This window comes from Pieris rapae, chromosome 17 (genome assembly GCF_905147795.1).
Source record: "Pieris rapae chromosome 17, ilPieRapa1.1, whole genome shotgun sequence".
Classification (NCBI taxonomy): Eukaryota; Metazoa; Arthropoda; class Insecta; order Lepidoptera; family Pieridae; genus Pieris; species Pieris rapae.
Window position 1 is genome coordinate 903,570 of NC_059525.1, and position 21,461 is coordinate 925,030.

At 34.4% G+C, this 21,461-nt stretch overlaps 4 protein-coding genes across 6 annotated transcripts; 2 read left to right on the forward strand and 2 right to left on the reverse strand.

Annotated features, from left to right (window-relative positions):
- Positions 1 to 71: 71 nt before the first annotated feature.
- LOC111003279 lies at positions 72 to 3,848 on the reverse strand. Its single transcript, XM_022273704.2, has 8 exons — positions 3,639 to 3,848; positions 3,146 to 3,561; positions 3,004 to 3,069; positions 2,465 to 2,590; positions 2,124 to 2,268; positions 1,694 to 1,816; positions 1,306 to 1,556; positions 72 to 1,159 (listed from the first exon to the last, which is right to left on the reverse strand). Exons 1-8 carry the CDS (start codon positions 3,720 to 3,722, stop codon positions 148 to 150), a joined length of 2,223 nt encoding a protein of 740 aa, XP_022129396.2. The 5' UTR covers positions 3,723 to 3,848; the 3' UTR covers positions 72 to 147.
- A 598-nt stretch (positions 3,849 to 4,446) lies between these two features.
- On the forward strand, positions 4,447 to 5,474 carry LOC111003286 (60S ribosomal protein L21). Its single transcript, XM_022273714.2, has 3 exons — positions 4,447 to 4,569; positions 4,764 to 4,900; positions 5,104 to 5,474. Exons 2-3 carry the CDS (start codon positions 4,772 to 4,774, stop codon positions 5,452 to 5,454), a joined length of 480 nt encoding a protein of 159 aa, XP_022129406.1. The 5' UTR covers positions 4,447 to 4,569; positions 4,764 to 4,771; the 3' UTR covers positions 5,455 to 5,474.
- Positions 5,475 to 6,734: 1,260 nt separating this feature from the next.
- Positions 6,735 to 15,962, reverse strand: LOC111003285 (ubiquitin carboxyl-terminal hydrolase 46). The gene is made up of 8 exons (XM_022273712.2): positions 15,712 to 15,962; positions 15,347 to 15,427; positions 14,454 to 14,670; positions 14,228 to 14,308; positions 13,361 to 13,557; positions 8,722 to 8,979; positions 8,205 to 8,348; positions 6,735 to 6,994 (listed from the first exon to the last, which is right to left on the reverse strand). Exons 1-8 carry the CDS (start codon positions 15,754 to 15,756, stop codon positions 6,884 to 6,886), a joined length of 1,134 nt encoding a protein of 377 aa, XP_022129404.1. The 5' UTR covers positions 15,757 to 15,962; the 3' UTR covers positions 6,735 to 6,883.
- Positions 15,963 to 16,258: 296 nt separating this feature from the next.
- LOC111003283 (calumenin-B) lies at positions 16,259 to 21,431 on the forward strand. 3 transcript variants are annotated; one of them, XM_022273711.2, is made up of 7 exons: positions 16,259 to 16,471; positions 16,796 to 17,014; positions 17,528 to 17,687; positions 18,083 to 18,206; positions 19,293 to 19,414; positions 20,188 to 20,306; positions 20,504 to 21,431. In XM_022273711.2, the coding sequence occupies exons 2-7, from the start codon at positions 16,797 to 16,799 to the stop codon at positions 20,727 to 20,729; spliced, it is 969 nt and encodes a 322-aa protein (XP_022129403.2). In that variant the 5' UTR covers positions 16,259 to 16,471; position 16,796; the 3' UTR covers positions 20,730 to 21,431. The 3 variants fall into 3 exon arrangements, with proteins under 3 accessions (XP_022129403.2, XP_022129401.2, XP_022129402.2); XM_022273709.2 differs by having other exon boundaries at positions 16,793 to 17,014; positions 20,504 to 21,430; XM_022273710.2 differs by having other exon boundaries at positions 16,457 to 16,575; positions 16,793 to 17,014.
- The last annotated feature ends 30 nt before the right edge of the window (positions 21,432 to 21,461 follow it).

The following is a 21,461-nucleotide window of genomic DNA, read 5'->3' on the forward strand; positions in this document are numbered from 1 at the left end:
GTACCAACTTTTGAATAGGATGACGAAGTTAGGGGTGTCTGTTTATTGTAATTTTATTTGAAATCCAGTAATTATAAAAAAATCAATTTATTCAAATTTGTATATTAATTGCAAAAAAAAATAAAAAATTCATTTAAAAGGTATTATCTAAGGTAATATATACTCTGAATTACTAAAACTAAATAAATCTAGACTAAAATCTACAGTACTATTTCGTATTGTTGCTTCTGGGTATGAGAGAAGGCTTAAAACTGAATCCTGATGAGATTGGGGTTCATTTAGATTATTTTCCTGAGCATTTCCATTTTCTAGTTTAGAGTCATCTTTTACATGTAATAAAGCTGGCTCTATTAACACATTTGATTTTAAATAGTCTGTACTATCATTTATAATACTATCAGCCTTAACATAGTTCATATTACTTTCATTATCCATGTATTCTTGAGACCAGTCTTTTGAGGAGTGCAGACTTATATCAGACATCTCCTTACATGGCAAAGAATTATTTTGAGTAAATAAATCAATTTCCAGACTTGGAACTATATTTGCCTGAGTATGAACTTGCTCAGTGAAATTTTCTTGATTTAATAAAGGTTGTATTTCTTGCATGTCAAATTTTGGTAATTTTTCTGGATTTATTTGAAATTTTGTAAACACAGTTGATGTTGGTTTTATCGGTGATGATCGGATATCAAAATGTGTACTGTGAAATTTTAAATGCTGTTTCTTAGGGTCCTTATTTAGATTTGTTTGCAGTTGATCACTTAAATCCATCTCTTGTATTTCAGTTTTAACATCCATTGGACTTTCAGTCTTGTGGGTATTGCTAAAAAAGGCGTCGATATCTACATCATCAAGTTCACATTGCTCAAGCGGCACTTTTGCATCACTTAATTTAATTTTCTTAGGAGCGCTTTGTTCAGGGTTTTTACGCGATTCCAACCTTCTGCTGACAGTTGGCCATTTATCAGCAGAATTATTTCTAGCGCAGTCATCTGTTTGAGGAATATCACCAGCCCCTTTATTGCTATCTAATGGGCTTGCTTCTGAAGTGATTTGAGGTGGTGGTGGGTTATGTTGACAATGACCATCCCTGTCTTTGTTGCAACTTAATGCACCTACATTCAAATTGTACTTTCCTGGGCCAATTCCAAATAAACTAAAAAGAAAATGATATTCATTACAAGATTTATATTATTAAAAGTATTTTATCCAAAAATCAACATTTAATTTTCCCCTTTTATTCTCTAAGACTTAAACATAGTTATTTATAAAAGATGCATTCAATGTAATGAAAATACTTACTTCGCCACATCTTCACCTATTGTGCTTAATTTGCCTACTAAACTCTCATTTTTGATAAAGCAAGGGATCAAAGATCTTATCTTGGCTATAAATTGTTCTAATTGTTGTAGAAATATATTGGCTTGCTCATCTTCAGATCCAGTTTTTATTATAGCCAAAAGGCAGTGGAAAAGATTGGTATGGCTAGGTGCTGGTACATGGGTTGGATGGTGATCATAATGTCTTCTTAAACGATACAAACTGTTGAATTGCTGAAATATATTATATTATACATTATCACTTCAGATAGAATATGTTTAATTAAATCTGAACCAGAATTAATTAATTATAATCAAGTATTTAAGTAAGAAACTTGCTTACTTAAATACTTGATTATATTTAAACTTACCAAAGAACACTGACTGCAAGTAACAATAGTGCCAGTTTTTTTCTTAGGTTTTTGAAGTGTGGTTTCCTCTGGCAAAATATTTTTTGGCATCCTTACTTTTCTTCCACTCCTTGTGATTGTTGTCTAAAATCCAAACATATAAGTAAAAAAGTGTTCTATAGTGTTATAAAAAAATAAAGCTTTTTTTAGAGTTTAATTGTATTGTGTGGTACTCCATAATTCCTAAATTCATCACATTTCTTTTTACTACACCTATCCATGGGTGATCAGGCTTTTTGCTTCTTCTAACCTAAAAGTATTATTTTATTTGCTAGGAATAAAAATCCAAGTCAACCTCTAGGCTTTTCATATTTAGGTTAATAGTAGTTAATTTTACTCAAATTATTTATTAACACATCAATTATTTTTATGTCTATGTATTGTACTTTACCTCAAGGGGAATTACAGGTTCTTCTTCCTCAATTTCAGGTACAATTTTTTCTACTTTTTTTATTTCTTTTTTAATCTCTGGTTTCTTAGGTTTTAATACTTCTTTATCTTTATTATTTGGTACTATATCTTTTGGTGACAAAACTCTAAAAAAGATACAAAATGTCTTAATTATTTAAGTAACAAAATAGAATATACACTTTATAAACATAATGTTTAACTTTCTGATTTATTAAAATTACCCATTGTCTCAGAAAATATAAGCAAAATAAACCCAAAAATCTGTTATACATGTATTAAACACAAGTTATACATATAACTGCACAAAAAAAATGTTCTTACTTGTAAATGTACTGAGTATTAGTGGCAGGATCAAAAGATAGTTCTTTTGGAGAGTTCTTTGGGCTGTTAAAAATCTTTAGAGCGTGATTCACTTTTTTCATCTGTTCATCATTAAGATCATTGAGGCTGTAATTTAAAAAAAATATTATTTCAAAATTAATATATATAATACATCACCAAATAAGTTACAACCAAATTTTTAAATATCAAGTACAATTTTATTTTTTGGGTGATGAAATCATTTGTACAAAAACTGCTGTTTTAAAATTAATTTAATATACATATTATAAAGAGTATATATATATATATATATATATATATATTTTGTACCATTTTGTTAATAAGTACTCAATCTTTAACAAAACATTGCATACATTTCCTTAGAACTGTGAATAAGCTATCAAGGGATATTTATGAGAAATACATAATTAATTACTTAGAAATTAATTAAAAAATATTCAATATTCTGACAGTTTATGTAATCTCACATACATGCGTTCAAGAGTACCTTTACTTCATAGGGGTGCAGAGAAACTTACCAATGATAGGTTTCGCCTAATTTAATTAATTGTACAGATGTAGTCTTTGATGGTTTTGCAAGAGTTCTAAAAATATAAAATGGTTTAGTTAAATTCATACATTTACAAAGTCATACTCTTTGCTTTACAAAAGTAAACATACTCCTCTTTTGGTGTCATCTTTGGCAATATTTTTCTGTTTTTTTGCTTTGCAATTGGGATGTCTTTTACTCGAACAATTTTACTTCGCACATCCAACTTGGGAAGTGTGGGTTGCATGTTAGTACTGCTAGGAGTATTTGTAACAAACAATGGTTTCAACACAATGTTATTGTAAGGAATGGATGGCTGTTCAGAAACAGATTCAATTTTAAATTCATTCTTTGCCATAAGAAAATTTGCTAATTTCAAGTTGTTCCCAATCACATTATTATCAACTTTCTTGATTATTCGTGGAGTCTTTATATTCTCGTTGCGCTGCAGGAGGTTATTTTCCAGTTTACCGCTATTTTCATAAAACGCTTTTAAATTGCTAAGTTGTGGTTTCTGAGCTGATGAAGTCACAACAATTGGTGTCGCCTGCAATAAATAGTTTCCTTTAATACAGGAACTCTGTTATAAGACATAAAAAATACTATTGTATACAAAAATTAAACCTGAGCAACAGTAGGATTTTCGATGATATAAACAGGTGTATATTGACATGGATTTACGATAATATTGTCAATTGGTGTATTCATTTTGATAGTATTAAGCTATTATGCCATAAGTTCGTAATTTTTCATTATAATACATAAAAGTAAATAATTTAAAATGTACACAAAATACAATCAAAATCTCAATGAAAAATTAAAATGAAAGACAAATCACAAACATGAAATATCCACAGAATAACCTGCAAACACAGATCTCTTCACAATCGTTATATATAGATTATAACTAGCTACCATCGAGTCGAATATGTGTAACTTCATAAATTACCCCGTACAACCTCACAAAATTTACCTCTACAATAATTCGTAGTATAGACTCGTTTTTATGTTCGACGTATACGACGGTATAATTGTTATGAATCAGTTATTATTCAATAAATTTAATACGTGTAAGCCGCCAATAACTTAGTCAAAACATTTTATTTAACTTGCATTCCACTCAGTATAGTTTTTGTTGCCGTATCAAAAAGTCTCATAATGATTAAATAGTTAAATTCGATATTTACTGCGAACTGCGAATTTCTATACATGTGGAAAACATAAGGAATTTTAACATTCAAGAGTCTGCGTTGAGCTAAGACTCTGAATATTATCTTAAGTCTTGTTTCTGAATTTTACTCTTTCATCGTCAATACTATTAGGGAATTATTAAGGATTATGTTCACAGTTCATCGTTAATAGAAAAAAAAAACATAAAAAGCTAACCACGGACTAAAGAAATAAACGTTGTCTACAAACATCTTATTCTGTTCATTATGGCTTACATACAATCTGTCGTCTATTTTATTATCTACTACATTTAAACTTCAAGGCAGCATAGACAAAATAACCTATCCTTTTTTCTTTCTCAAAAGCCAAGCGCTGTCAAGCTAAGGTGAATTTCTATTAAAGTATATTAAAAATGAGATATTATTAAAATATAAGAATTTCAATGTATATTACGTTAATATTGACAATAAAATTAAATATAGTGAAATCAAATATCTATCACATTTCGTTAAATGTGTTGATGTAAATATTGGAGCCACGTGCGTCCGTTCATTAACTAGGATTTGTTCTTTATTTCAGGCAAAAAAATGACGAATTCTAAGGGTTATCGTCGTAGTACTAGGGATCTATTTTCCCGCAAGTTCCGCACACATGGAGCCATCCCGCTTTCCACGTACATGAAAGTGTACAAAGTCGGCGACATCGTTGACGTCAGGGTAAGTAATCCCGCACCTCATCAGCATCATCATGAGCACATTTATCTGTTTTCATTAAAATATGTCTTGTCCAATAATAATACAAAACTTATAGATCATATGTATAATGATCGTAAGAATCGTAGCACTTGTTATATTGCCGCATTTGTTTAATGTCTTGGGCTTGCTAATTCAGCATTATTAATTTATTTTATAATTTTTAGGGAAATGGTGCAGTTCAGAAAGGTATGCCACACAAAGTTTACCACGGTAAAACCGGTAGAGTGTACAATGTTACAGCTCATGCCTTAGGTGTGATTGTAAACAAGAGAGTACGTGGTAGAATCATCCCCAAGAGGATCAACATCAGAATTGAACATGTCAAGCACTCTAAGTGCCGTGAAGACTTCCTTAAACGTGTCAAGGAAAATGAGAGGCTGTTAAAGGAAGCTAAAGCTGCTGGCAAAAAAGTCAACCTTAAGAGACAACCCAAGCAACCCAGGTCTTCACACATTGTTAATGGAAGTGAAAAACCAGTGTTACTTGCTCCTATTCCCTATGAGTTTGTAGCCTAAATACATATTTTTTAAGGCAACAGGTTTTTTATTGAAAAATTCACTTCACTTGATTTCAGCCATCAACAACTAATCTTTTGTAACCAAAAATATGTTTATTATAGAATACAACGTATAGGTATCACTCTTCCACGTTATTAAATTTAAATCAGTAACATCCCCACTTATGAGCAAAGAAGACGGAGGGTGTAGGCCGAAAAAACTCTCGGTACTCTTTTAAAATAGCTTATCTATAAAAATGACTATGTCAAATAAAACTTATTTTAAAACAATTATGGCTATATATAAGCTTTTTATTACATTTATTAATGCAGAAATCTCTATTTCTGTGAGATTCACATCGTCAAAATTTGTGGTTTGATTTAAAAAATGGGACGTATCATCAGCAACAAAACTATCTAATGTTTTTCTCTACCATTAAAGATAGATCATTTATATAAACTAGAAAGAGAGAAGGGCCAAGAATTGAACCCTGTGGTACCCCCATATCTACTGCCGACTCAGAGGTCCTCTTAGCATTAACTATAAGCTTCTGGAGTCAGAAGATTCAGCGCGGTATTCTTGACATTTCTTGATGCCATACTTTACTGATTATGGTCTTGTGTTGGACACAATCAAATGCTTTGGATAAGTTGCAGAAAACATCTAAAGCGTCTTGCGACTCCTCTCAAGTACTTATCAAGAGCCATCACTATTAGTTAGATTGATTAGAAATTATCGACACATAGCTGGATGATTTTATTGCGATTTTTGACTCTACCAGTTTCACTATCAATTATCTTTCAAGTCATTTTAGCTTTATTAGTACTATTATCCATCTTGTTTTTGATATTTAAGGACCTGGCCGCGTAGCAAGCTTTCTTAAATAATTTCGTTGGCTTCTTTTATAAGTCGTTGCTGTCGCCCAATCACTAAACGATTTACACTGCGAATGAGAGACTTTCTTTGGGGTAAACATGGTACTGAACTCCTTATTAATACAATCTTCTAACTTAGATTATTGTATTGTGTATCAATTTTTAGTACCTACCGGTAATGAAGGTACTACCTTACTTACCTATATTATGTCTATATATCCACCATTTGTTTTTTATTCACAGATAGCAATAAGACTTAGCGCAAACTAAAACAGGTGAAAGTCTCGATGAATCTTGCAAATGTTACACTAAGTTTAGTAAGCCTGCTTTTTATCTTGCAAACTTGTTTTGAGAATATTTGATAGAAATGCCCGATGACAAATTGATAAGTGCTTATGAGACTAAAAAATAAAACGGCAGAAATAATTCACTTCTTTTTATTCATGAATTATATACAATTGGATGAATTCAAAAATAATAAACAAATATGCCTTTTCCAACTTTAACAAAATAGGCATATCAACATGAGTTACCTAGATTAATTTTAATAATTTAAACTATAATAGGGAAACTTAACAGCTAGCATCTCTAGACTGATAAAATAATATATATCCTGTTTCGGATGATTTCTGTATATCAGAGGTTAGGCCATAAAAGTCTTCGATTGCGGATGCGTCGATTTTCTGAAAACATAAACAGAAATATTATTATTAGGTACTTAAAAAAACATTAGCCCCATTGGTAAGGTTTAACAGTCAGATGCAGGTAGTTATGTATGTTGCATTACTTTGACGGTCGCGTAAGACTAGACATTTATTTATTTTCCTGATTTCCTATTTTCACAGTAACTTAATACAGAAAACATATTATAAACATAACAAGTAAAAACTTAAGCTATTCATAACTAATTATAAATAATACAATTCTTGTGAACAGTGTGCAACTAGATACATCTGTCTCACACACAGAAATATTTAAGGTGCGCAAGACACGCGTAATTGTTGCTTCTTTGAGCAAATTCATATCATAAATAGACATACAATTTTGAACAAAAAAAGCCATACAAAATGTTATCGGAATTAAACATAATATGTACAACAAATAACCAGTTACAGTTTAAACTCTATATAACGCCACTCAAGTATTATGCATATTTTGACGGTACAAAAGTTATCGTTAAATAGGAAACAAACAAAATCTGTATTATAACAAGTAAAAAGTTAATTTCTGACTAGTGTTAGTAATTATGTTGTATTTTTTTACTTATTTCATACATATTTTGCGATATTGAAGCATCTTCGTGAAAAAAGAAATTCGCTCCAGGAATCCCAATTTGTAAACAAAAGCGTGTTCTTTTAAGAAGTTGTTATGATGACGATAGTCGAGTTAATACGCTAGGACAATAAAGCGACAAAATAAAATACACAGCTCCGCAGTTTAACTAATGTCCGCAACATAAAAAGTACGTTTAATAATTTAATTATCCTTATTGAGGGTGTTATGCTATATAGTCTTGCATTGTAATATAATCTAAAGTCTAAACCAACCAATGCCGAATGATTCCGACCCTTTAGGCAGTTTGTCGGTAAATCGAGTGAGTTAAAACGTTACATGGAGTCTACACTGTATATATTCTCTAGATAATGAGCTAGCTGTAATGTTGAAGTTATAACTCCTACAGCGATAAAATGATGCGTTAAATTGCAATCATAATGATACGGTTCACATTGTATCGATAGTTTACAATCTTACTAGATAGATTGTAATATAACGATGTTTACAATCTTACGGTGACATTCATACAAATTGAGTATAGGGCTATATGTTACGTTAAATGAAGCAGCGGTATACGTTAAACAAGCAACAGAGGACCTTTTATTTATCGAAACTTACATCAACCATATCGTCGTCGAAGAGCAGCCAGAAGCCGTGACTCTTGACAATGCTGATGTAATGTCCCCGGTTGGGGCCCGAACCACAGTGTACTACCACGGCAACCAGGTCATACAGCCGGTCAGGGTTCACTGCGTCGTCTGACTGCAATTGTCATATATTTCTAATGTTGAACGATTTTTAAACATAGTACTGCTAATGTTATATATAAGTCTTTGAATTTCCGGAGTACATTTCAATACAACTTTAAAGTATTTAACAATTGAATAGTCATTATTAAATATTACAAAAAAATAAGATTTTGTCGTCCATGGACGTATTCCAATGATAAGAAAAGTTGATGTTAAATTCGAATTTTTGTATTAAACTAAATAAATTGTATGTAAAAACGACCTGTTTAACACATAATGACAATGTTGATGACAGTTTCAAAATTTAAAGAATTTTTGGAGCAAGCTTAAATTTCGGAGATCTTAACCTAGATTTTCAAATAATATCCGAACAAAAAAAAATTTACCGTATTAAATAGCCTCAATTCCAAAGGAAAGACCACTCGATGGGAAACTTTTATATGTCTATTATACTGTTCCATATATTTGAATCTCTTTAAATGCAATGCCAAAATAAGGGGCAGTTTCTTTACGCGCATGCGCTTCTGAGCCTCTTGATAACTACTACAGTTGTCACATTTGAACTTATTATCATTACAGAGCGTCTCCGTGTCACTAAAACACTTCAGACAATGCGTAATACTTGTGTTTTGATCGACATCGACCTGAAATTAAAATTTTATTAGTACCTACTGCTTATAACAAAAATGGCTTTTGAAGTGAAACTTTTTTATGGTGCATGAGGGTAAAAAATTACCGAACGTCACGAAGATGTGCAGCGTTTTTGACTGAGAAAAGGGAGAGAGCGATTGAGATCCCATAAGAGAGAGTGAGAAAGGGAAATCGAGATAAAATACACGCTTTTGGTTGATGTATTCGTTTAGTAGTTGCATATTAGAACTATAGATGACAATTCTGTTGCATAACGTCTAGTAAGTGTAAAAGTGTAGTAAACGCAGATTTTTTATATTTCTGTATTTTTTTTTTTTTTTTTTTATAGAACAGGGGGCAAACGGGCAGGAGGCTCACCTGATGTTAAGTGATACCGCCGCCCATGGACACCCTCAATGCCAGAGGGCTCGCGAGTGCGTTGCCGGCCTTTTAAGAATTGGTACGCTCTTTTCTTGAAGGACCCTAAGTCGAATTGGTTCGGAAATACTTCAGTTGGCAGCTGGTTCCACAGAGTGGTGGTGCGCGGCAAAAACTGCCTGGAAAAACGCGCAGTTGTGGAACGGCGGACGTCGAGGTGATACGGGTGGAATTTCGTATTCTGCCTCGACGTCCGATGATGAAACTCAGCTGCAGGTATTAATCCGAACAACTCCTCTGAACACTCTCCATGGTAAATGCGGTAGAAGATGCAGAGAGACCCCACATCTCTACGCAACGCCAAAGGATCAAGCCGCTTGGAGAGATTTTGGTCGTCAACGATTCGAACCGCTCTTCGTTGAATACGGTCAAGTGGAAGAAGCTGGTACTGGGGAGCACCCGCCCAAAGGTGGGAACAGTACTCCATGTGGGGCCGAATTTGAGCTTTATATAGTTGCAAGCGGTGGCCCGGAGTGAAGTACCGTCTCGCCCTGCTGAGCACACCAAGCTTTTTGGAGGCTAATTTTGCCTTTCCCTCCAAGTGACCGCGAAACTGAACGTCGTTCGATATGTCAACGCCAAGTATTCCAATGCTGGCTGTGGCTTTAAGGAGAGTGTTTTCGAAAAGAGGAGTAGCGACAAAGGGTGTTTTTTTAGCGGAAAACGCGCAAACTTGTGTCTTTTTGGGGTTAAATTGGACTAGGTTTAGTCTGCCCCAGTCAGAGACTCCACATAGTAGGGTTTCTACTTCAGACACAAGTTTGTTCCGGTACTCATCGACATCTGCCCGAGAAATACTTGCCCGGCCAGTGTAAAGAGTGTCCCCAGTGCTGTCATCCGCATAGCAGTGAATGTTGCTAAGTTGCAACATATCATTGATATGCAGAAGAAACAGGGTCGGGGATAAAACACAGCCTTGTGGGACCCCAGCGTTCACGGGTTTAAGGTCGGAACATGCTCCGTCGATGACGACCTTGATGCTCCGATCGGCCAGAAAGCTGGAGATCCAATCGCATAATTTCTCGGGAAGCCCGTAGGCTGGAAGCTTCGAGAGCAGTGCTCTGTGCCACACCCGATCGAAGGCTTTCGCTATGTCCAAACTAACCGCTAGAGCCTCCCCCTTGGACTCAATTGCCTCCGCCCATCTATGCGTAAGGTATACAAGAAGGTCACCAGCCGAACGACCACGACGAAAGCCGTACTGAGAGTCACTTATCAGCTGGTGGCCCTCCAGATACTCCAGGAGCTGGCAATTAATAATGGATTCCATTATTTTGGAGAACAAGGAGGTTATCGCTATTGGGCGATAGTTGGACGGATCGGAGCGATCGCCTTTTTTAGGGATCGGATGTATCGATGCGATTTTCCAGCACTCCGGGACAGTGCCAAGCGAGTACAGGTACCGGAAAAGGCGCGTTAAGACCGGAGCCAACTCAGGAGCACAAGTACGCAGCACAATTGGAGGAATACCATCCGGCCCGCTCGACTTATGTATGTCCAAGGAAGATAATGCTTTACGGACAGCACGTTGCCGGAATGTAACTTCCGGCATCGAAGAATCACACCGTGAAATGCTCGGTGGTGATCTCCCTTGGTCATCCAAAGTCGAGTTGGACGCGAAGAGACAGCCTAAAAGGTCGGCCTTCTCCTTCGCAGTGTGGGCCAGCGAGTCATCCTCCCTGTGCAATGGTGGAATGGAAGGCTGACAAAAATTCCCTTGGACAGCTTTGGCTAGAGACCAGAAGGCTCGAGTCCCCGAAGGGAGTTGGGCCAATCTCTCGCCAAATCTGGCAATGTGCTCTGACTTTGCTTTAGTGATTTCCCGTTTGAAGGACCTGGAGGCTGAGTTATATGCTTTTTTGAGTTCGCTGGTATTAGCATCACGAGATTTCGCCGCTTCTGCCCATGCCTTAAAGCATTCTCGCTTTCGACGCGAGGCTGTCTTGCAAGAACGCTTAAACCAGGGCTGAGACTTGCCACCGATCGGCACCGCAGAAAAAGGAATAAAGAGTTCCATTCCCTGCAGAACCACTTCGGCGACAGAGGCAGCGACGGAATCTGGAGCTTCAGACGAAAAGCAAATAGGCCCCCAAGGGTAGGACGCAAAGAAAGACCGCATCCCGTCCCAATCTGCTGACTTGTAGTGCCAAATACGGCGAAAACCCAAAAAGCGCGACCGCGAAGGGCGCGTAGATGGCACAGTACTCCGGACCACACAATGATCCGATGAACCCAATGGCGGGTCAACGGAAACTTGATAGTTCTCCGGATGCGAAGTCAGCAGAAGGTCCAACAAAGAGGGTTTATGACCGTCCACATCTGGTATTCGCGTAATCGCAGGGACCATTTGTGTCAGGTCGTAGGCTAAAGCAAAGTCGTGAAAGGATCTTCCCGCGTGATCGGTGGTTTCAGAGCCGAGCCAATCGGCATGGTGGGCGTTAAAATCGCCAAGTATCACGATTTCGGCGGTAGGAACCCTTTCAAGCAGGGAATCTGTAGCCATTTGGATGTGCTCGATGAGTCGGTCAGTTTCGTCATTTCCGCTATGGGACCTATACAGGCACGCATAGAATCGCGGATGGTCATCGCAGTCTATGCGGAGCCAGAGGTTAGATAGGTCCCTTCCTTCAAGCGTCCCAAGGCGACGAGAACAGATATCCTCTCTGACGTACACGCAAACTCCCGCCCGCGGCACAAATGAATGTTCCAATTTGTACCCCGGGTAGGAGAGGTAAGAAGTATCAGCCGGGGAGGATATCTGAGTCTCAGTGAGGAAGAATAAGGCCGGCTTCGCAGATTCAAGGTGAAAGTGAACCGCGTTTAGGTTTGAGTTGAGCCCCCTAACATTGGTGAAGTCCACTGTGAGCGTGGAAGGGGTTGCCTTCGGCGAATTCTTCCGTTTGCCCCGAGATCGAAACCTAAAACTAGAACTGGATGTTTTGTTTAGAGCGCAGTTTTTGCCCACCCCAGAATACGAAGGGCAGCCTGTGCATCCACCACCGGATACTGATTGTTCCGATGATGGACGCCCAGAGGGGGATTCTCCACGTGTGGTACCCCCCTGGGGTAATCTTTCTTTAAACTGCACCGTCATACTCTGGGGAAGGGGGGGGGGGGATGGGCTCCGGGAGTCTCACTCACCGAACGAAACGCGAGTACAATAAGATAAACCTATTGCATCACTTCACGCCGGTTTTCTGTGAGACAGTGGTACTGCCCCGGTCGTGCCTGCCCATTTGGCTGAAGCCCGAAAGCAACAGCATGGCACTCCCACTAGGAAGGGGGTTGACTGATTGCACTGGTGAAATAACCTCTTTCACAGGTTATTTCACCAGTGGGCGATGGGGTCGTCAGGTCCCTACGCCTAAAAAATTATTATATTAGTATATTGAGCACGTATGCAGTGTGTTAACAGTTTGAATTAAGATATACAAATACAGCGACTGATCAAATACTGGTACATGATCATCACACAGGTCACGATTGATCAGGATATGATAAGGTTAGGAAATATTTATATAGAAGAATTTTAAAAGACGATAGGGAGGAAGCCAATTTACAAAGAAGTTTCACTCCTGACATGTGTATTTTGTACACACGCACTTTTTTTTGTATAAGAAGAACTAAAATGTACGGTCGGTTCCTGGGTTACACTTAAAGGATACTATACACTTATAATCAACCCGCGTTAAACAAGATATACAAAATAATTCACTGCTAAATGAATGTAATGTAAATGCCGAAGAGAGTGCCCGACGGCTAACTAAGCTAAGTTGGCTGCAATATAAACACTAGCAAACATCTTAATAAGCTAATAAATATTTTGAATTTAATTTGTCTTTGATATTCATTAGTTAAAATTTATTTGATCGTAAAAAAATATTGTTGTTGACTTGCTATCCTATTAATTTTATTTAATCTATTATAATTAAGTTTAAATAAATATACATTACGCACCTGCAAATCAAAGAAATGCTCATCTTTACTACTAACGGTCTCACAGTTGAGGCAACGAGTTTCGCTAGTGAGGGTACCCTGAAAAATTTCGTGTACCCATGTTGGCTCGCTGTTCTGTGGAACAGTGCCATTACATGTAACACTCTCGCCCGAACCGGTCGTCTTTTGCAACTTCAATGTGCTCTGATTGCGTTCAGCTGAAAGGCAAAGCTATGTGTAATAATATATTTAATTTGAATGAATGTAATATATTGCAGTATTATGTAATAATATAATTAAATTATGTTTAAGCTGTAGTCTTAAGTGTTGTTACTCTAGTGATGTGTATATAAGACTTATCCTAATTTACAGAGAAAAGTGTAAATTAATTAATTTTTTTCACCAATATATGAAAGATACATTTTACCTGATTAATATGTTACTATTATATGATGAATTTCATAATATTTAAAACAAAGTGTTACCAGTGTAGCTAAATTAGCCCTTAAGAATTACATGTTTAAAAATTATATATTATCAAATTATCTTCTAAACTAATAAAATATATATACCTAAACTACATTTTGTTTATACTGCATATTCAACTTGTTTATTCCCATACAATTCCTTTAACAATTATTCATTTAATGCAAGTATATATATGGCTTTATAATCCTACTTTTAACTGTAGGTATGTCAATCTCATTTAATGTTTCAATAGAGGAAAAGGTTAATTTATATGATTGTTTGTTGAACTCAATCCAATTAGAATGGTGATTATAAACATGTGACTTTTAGTACAAAATATAGGGCTATAAAAGTATACAGGAAATTATTGACACAAATATAAGTTATGCTTTTATCTTAGACACAAAAAAAAATCCTTACCTAGTATTATTTCATTGATGTGATTTATTAGAAAATTCAGAAACTCATGGGCATCCTGTTGCATGTAGTTATCAAACTCCTCTGAAAATATGGTAAACTGTTAGTTTCTTTTATAGTAATTTTCACATCAGAAATAGACAATAATTAGTCACTTTAATTAGATCCAGGTAATATTAAAAAATTTTCTTATAAATTTAATCAATAGGTACAGCAGATGTTAGCTCACCCTTTTCTTTCCTCAACCTAGCAATAAACTTTTTTGGTGCAATTGAACCAACTTTCTTCTTCTGTGTTGCTATACTATAAAACAAATCTGCTAAACATGTTAATAATGTTTCCTTGGTTCTCTTGTTTTTAGCCTTGTATTCTAGAACCTTATCTCTAAATGGCCGACAAAAGTATAAAGCTTGAAGTACTGAGTTACTGTAGCATGTGTTGCCAAACTGTAATATTAAGTTTATATTAGATTAGTTTATACTTTATACACAATTTATGTAGGGAATAAAAAATAAAAAATTATATAATTATAGTTTTAGATACTAATAAATTAGTCTTATTTACACTAATAGTTTAATTGCTTATCCAAAATGAGATTTTTGGGATATTCCTTCTGGCTGGAGCTGGATATATAGTAGTGGGCTGATCAGTATTAGAGAAAGCATTGTTGGGTGCCTATCTCAAACCTTATTTGCTGTTTTGATGATGATGATGATTTTATTACAGGTTTCATCAACAATTTCTGGTAATTTTTTTTTTTCATTATATGCTTACTTGATCTTAATTATGTTTTTATTGTATATTTACTTCAATTGTGATACATTTAAGATGAAAAGTTTTGTAAAATATGCTGTAGGTTTAGTACTATGTATGTTGTGGTAAACTTAACAAATAAATAATAATAATAATAGACATGATAAAGTTATCTTGATATTTAACTTGTTTGTTGAATCTACTAAATTGTGTTGAGTGAAACACATAGAATACAAGGATAGTGTATGTTTGGAGAGAATGTAAGAAGTGGACACATTCTCCTGTTTGACATTACTTTTGGTAACTAAGGTAAAAAGTAAATTAGGCTACATGAATGATGACTAAATAGACATGTTAAATTTTACTCACATTAACTAAACCAAAATAATGCTCATTTGGTGGAAACTGCTCTGATCCAATATCTTTCTCCAACTGTGATGCGGTTGCACCCTAAAATCATAGCATAATATTATTTCTTATCAGACTGTATAACAGCTAATTTATATTCAGTTGTAATGTATTATAAAACTGTTATATAAACTAAAAACACATATCTTAACTGTTATAAAATTCAATATAAACATTAAAATTATTTATTACATTACATTATGTTTTGCAGTTTACTTTTGTGGTTATTTTTTAATGAATTCGTATGATACCTTATGTAAATTTGATTGTATTCTAGTAGACTTAATAAGATAAAGGAAGCTAAATAAAATTCCAAAACGACCTACCATTCTCTGTTGGAAATTAAGGCCGAGATCCTGACATATTGACATTTGCAATCCTGTTTTAGCGGCTAGTATGCGGAACACGTGGAACGCTCGACAAATGTAAATTAATTAAACTCTGCTCTTCTTTTGAGAACCATAATTATATACTACTTCTAGTTTAATACACGACTTACGCGTATGCAAAAATAATGCACAGCAGAATATCGGCCACAAGATCACTACTCATGACAAACTACAACATACAATTATCAATGTCAGTACTAGTCAGTAGTCTAATGTTGTACCAATATGTCATTGTCTAATGTCTATTGACTATCCGTAAATCGGTGGACTTTCTGTGCTAAGGAAGGTAATGTAAAATTTATAAATGGCGACCTATGGAGCGTGTTTAATGGCACCTACATCGTTAAGAATTTTTCTCATATAATATTTAGGTCAGTTTAGTTACTAGCCTTAAGTTTTTGACAAATGTAAATCTCTCATGTTCCTAGAAAATTAGATTTTTTTATGTAATCTGTCAATTGTAGAGCTTTTTATTCTGTGGCACTAATAATTGTGAAATCACAAATCAGGGCTGGCGGCCGGTTAAATATATACGCCTACTGTATTTTACTGGGATATAAATTAACTATCGGGATTCGGGAATAGACTAAGCAGGAAGATTGCGTGTTCTTTGTCGACGTGGCTGTTTCCAACTAGGCAATTTAATAAATCAGTTGATTCGTTAAACTTTTAAAGCGGAGTAGGTCATCGCAAGAGTGTAAGTTGTTTTATCGTGTTGCCATTTAGTTAGAACTTGTGTTAGTTTAGTGAGATTATTTTGCAGAGAAAAATTACTTCACTTCTTGCTTATCGAATATTAAGGTGAATAAAAACTATCTTAGTTTTTAGATCATGTAATTTATTAAATGGTACAGTTAAATGAAAGGTCTAAATTATGATAAATAAAAGTTTGGCAAATTTAAGCTTAATAAATTAACCTTTCTAAATAATTAAAAATAGAATTGCAGTATTTTTACATTAATATATATAAGAAAGTAAATGCAGTTGTATCAACTTCTCTTTAATCTAATTTTTTTAGAAGAATGTTGACTACATTATACATAGTATTGGTCATCACGGCGGTGTTGGGGGGCGTTCCAAATCCTGAAGAAACTAAAAGAATGATGGATCATCTCTCTGATGCAGAGCACTATAGAAATGAACATCATAACAAACAGTTTGATCATGATGCATTCCTTGGCGAAGACCAAGCCAAAACATTTGATCAGTTACCACCAGAAGAAAGTAAAAGGAGGCTTGGGTAAGTTTGTTAAAGTTGTCTATATATTTATTATATTTAAAGCCGTATATTATTTTAACAAAAATGTATGTGTACAGTTTTAAAATTTAGTCATATTTTAAAAATAATTAAATAATCTATATAAAGTAATAGGATCCTTAATTTGCTTATTTGACAAATTTTTCAAGATAAGCTGAAAATCTGTGTTTGCAGGAATGTGTTCATATCTATTAATAACTTGAACTATGCTATGTTTACTTTACAGCCTGTATCTAGGTAACTAGGTGAGACTTGTGTAATAACCCACAAGTCTGATAATTCTTTTTGGATACTTAATAGAGAATTTATATCACAGGTACAATGAGAAATCAACAATAACTATTATTATTGATGTTTCCATAAAATATAGCTAAATATTCTTTATTATTTAGTTTTGTTATCTTTTAGATAATTAATATTTTTTTGTTGAAAGTATAACATACTAAATGTTATCAAGGTATATTGACCTTGTTATCTGAACACATATGCTTCCAGAATAATTGTTGATAAGATTGACGCAGACCATGATGGATTTGTGACTCTTGTTGAGTTGAAAGATTGGATTCGTTACACACAGAAACGTTACATTGATGAGGATGTTGAAAGGCATTGGAAGCAGCACAACCCAGAAAACACAGAAACTGTTAGCTGGGAGGTTAGTATCTTAGATATCAAGGCTAGATATTCCAGCACATGTTTTCTGGTTTGGCAGACTTCTCTGTTCCTATCATATGGGACATATCACATAACCGGCTTTGATTCAGTGCAAAACCAAATTAATCAAATACGTAGTTATAAAATTATTTACATATATAAGCATGTTAGTGAGACCTTGCCAATTCTACGATAACTAGCTAAATCTTAATAATGGTGTAATTTGTAAGTAAAGGTATGCAACACACATTTCCGAGGTTTGATTTTTTGCATAGCAACTAGTTTTCTGAGATTAATATTTAAGATTGATCTTTTCTGAAAACATTATTAATGTTTCTCATGACCCATTGAGTTTAAATTCAAACATGATAAATAAAACAGATATAATCATTACAGGCTTACAGAAAGACTGTTTATGGCTTTATGGATGAGATGAGCCCCAGTGAGCTCAGTTCAAATTCTGAAGGATTTGCCTACAGAAACCTCATGAAGAGAGATCGCAGGCGGTGGCACTATGCTGGTAAGTCAGTTCTTTAAAGCGCTAATTGATGTGATGTAATTATTCATTTTCTCTCATTTTCTTATCATTAGACTTCCGGAAGGTGCTAAGTAAAAGTTTTTATCTCTAAATACGCGTGCATAAGTTTAGAGGTGGTGGCGCTGCTATTACATAAGCAGGTGTAGTGTAATTTATCCCCCCCCCTCTTGTCATAAAAGTAGGTAAAGCTCTCAAAATAATAGTACAAAAACGTATTAATAGTTGCTAGTGTGTTTACCTGCATGATAGTATTAAATTTAAAACAGTCAATATTTGGCTCCCATTTATATATAAAAAAAAAATTCTTCATTTGCTACAAGGTGCATGATTACTTCTTCGGTTTCATCAAGACACTATGTAGAAGATCCTAAGATCTAATAGGTGTGTTCAATAACATGTGATATTAAGTATGAAGCGATTACCTTTTATAAAATTTTTATTTTTTGAACTGTTCTGATCTCTGAAATAAACGTGTACCGCGTGTGAGATTTTTTTGGCTTCTGAGATGTTCTTAAATAGGGGCTCTAGGTCCACTGATCTCTAGACTCACTTAACTTAAGCGAGCTTGCCACGCCGTTGCTTGCGTATTTCTCACGCAACATTTATTTATCCTGCGTGCTAAGTCTTAATTAAAATATTCGACTAGAGTGGCCAGATTTTTTTTTCAGCCTATAAGAGGCAAATTCTTAAATATGCAAAAACACGGAAATTTAGTTTTTTACCCGAGACAATTAAAACAACAAAATTATATAGATACCCGTTTTTTTAGGATATTTTTCCCCAAAGGAAACAATTCTTTTGGTTTTAACATGTTTATAAAAATCAATACAATTATAATCGTAATAAGAAACGTTCGCTAAATTATGGGTATACCTCTCACATCAGACACTTATTAGGATCGTGGAAAGGGTTTGAGCTAGGTCGTAGGTGCCAAGTTGATTTGTGCGTGTAGTATCTAATTTTTTGCCTACCCCTGACAGGTTTTTTTTTTCTTGCCAAGTAGAATGTATATATAATAAAGATTTTTATATATGATCTGTACTTCATGTGCAAAGTAATTATTTTCAGATGGAAACCAAGACGATGCATTGAACAGGACAGAATTTGCATCGTTCCTGCATCCAGAAGATCACTCCGGCATGAGGGATGTTGTTGTTCTTGAGACATTGGAAGATATTGATAAGGACAATGTAAGAATCTTTTTAAAAATATTTTGTGGCTTTTTTTTCAATTTTAAACCTGCTATTTACTCTAATAATTTCACTGTATCATTTCACTATTTATGAGTAAGTAGTAGTACTGGCTGTCTTATACAGAAATCAAGAAATTTCTAGGTATATCAAACTCCACATATAAATTATATATAAATATATAATTTATATGTGGAGATACCAGATTATATAATTTATATATATATTTATATATAAATTATATAATCTGGTGGTCTATCGACAGTGATCTGTTGTGCTGAAATCGCAGCAAAGCCAGGCTTGATTTGATGATAGAAGTTGTTCAATTATATTTGTCATTCTTTAAAATTGATTGTTGTGTGCTTATAGTCTGATAGGTCTGTAATTCGATTTAGTGGATTTCTTATTTTGTATAGAAGTATTATATTTGACTGGTACCATTGATAAAGAATTCATGATTATGTAAAAGAGATCTGTTAACGGTGTTGAAATTCTTGGTTCTCTCATCTTGAGAGTTCCATTTGTAATTTCATCTGGGCCTGGGTTTTCTTTTGACTGTAGGGTTATAATATGTGAGAGATTCTGATTGATTGGTATTATTGATTTGTTACGCTAATTTCAATACAGAAATTAAACTGTTTTTTCTGCTAAAACTGCCGCCATGCTTAATACTTATATGTTCTGGAGATCCTAACAATTGTTTTTGGCCTAAAAGGCACATAAAAGTAATAAATAAATTTTACTTGTTTTCTTAAATGCAATAATGATTGTAGGATGGCAAGGTGTCCCTTGAAGAGTACATCGGAGACATGTACAAGCCTGAGGAGGGAGAGAGTGTTGATGATGAACCAGATTGGGTGAAACAGGAGAGGGAACAGTTCACTGGTTACAGGTACATATAAGAATAAAATTGTGTAGTCCATGTGTTGTTGTGGGTATGGGACTGATTTCTGTGTTTCTTTAACTAATTGTAAAAAAATATATTTACAGTAAGTAAATTAAAAAAAAAATGTTGTTATTTCGTCAAAATTTTAATATTTATATATTTCACTAAAGCTAAATGTCATAGATCATAACAACGCCTTTCAGAGACACAAACAAAGATGGCTACATGGATGAAACAGAAGTGAAGGACTGGATAGCCCCACCCGAATTTGACCATGCTGAGGCTGAAGCACGTCATCTCGTCTTCGAAGCTGACGGTGACGCCGATGAGAAACTGACGAAGGAGGAAGTCCTTGACAAATACGACCTCTTTGTCGGCTCACAGGCAACAGACTTCGGCGAGGCACTTGCCAGACATGACGAGTTTTAGTTAAGCGCCATCTGTTGAGAAAATATTTAAACATGTTGTCATAAATAGCTTTATTAATTCCACTTATAAGTTCTACGCAGCGTATCGAACTAATAATTAGTTACATTTTATACAACAATTAACATAGGCTTATTTTAGCGCCATCTGTGTCAAAACAGCGGTACCTTTAGACCTTATTAATTGCTTAGAATACTTTTGCAGCTTTTATACAGTAAAACCTTGCATTTAAAAAAATGCTTTGAATGTCTTTCGTTGAACTTGATATTTTTAGTTCTAATTTATGAGCGTTGAGATTCTATTAAAATTAGAATATTCCACGACAAACTGCCATATACTTCAAAAGTAATAAGTACATAATAACACGTAATTACATTTCTATAAACTTGTCTAAGGTATGGAACAAAGATAACGTAACATTTTTTTTAAATATAGAATAAAACTACAAATGGTAGCTTTTGGAACATGATACAAAATGGCAACACCTTAAGTTTATAATAGTATTCTATTTTTGAATTTGTTTTAATGTTGCCAGTAACGTAAGCAATAAATTTACTTAACTTAGTCTGTAAGTAGTTATAATAATAAGCCAAAGTTAATTCCTTGAATCTGTGAGAATCTTATTAAAATAAATTTCAATAATTTAGTTTGTATTTACGCATTTATGTATTACATATTATATTAATATTAGGTTTAAGAGAGAATACTGATATTTTATATTGATGTTTAATAAAT

Excerpts from the sequence above, each read along its gene's own strand:
- LOC111003283 (XM_022273711.2), top strand. The coding sequence starts at position 16,797 with ATGTTGACTACATTATACATAGTATTGGTCATCACGGCGGTGTTGGGG. Across the intron at positions 17,015-17,527 it reads GAAAGTAAAAGGAGGCTTGG|AATAATTGTTGATAAGATTG; the intron begins GTAAGTTTGTTA and ends ATATGCTTCCAG. Across the intron at positions 18,207-19,292 it reads CAGGCGGTGGCACTATGCTG|ATGGAAACCAAGACGATGCA; the intron begins GTAAGTCAGTTC and ends AATTATTTTCAG.
- LOC111003285 (XM_022273712.2), bottom strand. The coding sequence starts at position 15,756 with ATGTCAATATGTCAGGATCTCGGCCTTAATTTCCAACAGAGAATG. Across the intron at positions 14,671-15,346 it reads ATTATTTTGGTTTAGTTAAT|TTTGGCAACACATGCTACAG; the intron begins GTGAGTAAAATT and ends TTAATATTACAG. Across the intron at positions 14,309-14,453 it reads TAGGTTGAGGAAAGAAAAGG|AGGAGTTTGATAACTACATG; the intron begins GTGAGCTAACAT and ends CCATATTTTCAG.
- LOC111003286 (XM_022273714.2), top strand. The coding sequence starts at position 4,772 with ATGACGAATTCTAAGGGTTATCGTCGTAGTACTAGGGATCTATTTTCC. Across the intron at positions 4,901-5,103 it reads GCGACATCGTTGACGTCAGG|GGAAATGGTGCAGTTCAGAA; the intron begins GTAAGTAATCCC and ends TATAATTTTTAG.
- LOC111003279 (XM_022273704.2), bottom strand. The coding sequence starts at position 3,722 with ATGAATACACCAATTGACAATATTATCGTAAATCCATGTCAATATACA. Across the intron at positions 3,070-3,145 it reads AAGATGACACCAAAAGAGGA|AACTCTTGCAAAACCATCAA; the intron begins GTATGTTTACTT and ends TTATATTTTTAG. Across the intron at positions 1,557-1,693 it reads CTTGCAGTCAGTGTTCTTTG|CAATTCAACAGTTTGTATCG; the intron begins GTAAGTTTAAAT and ends AATATATTTCAG.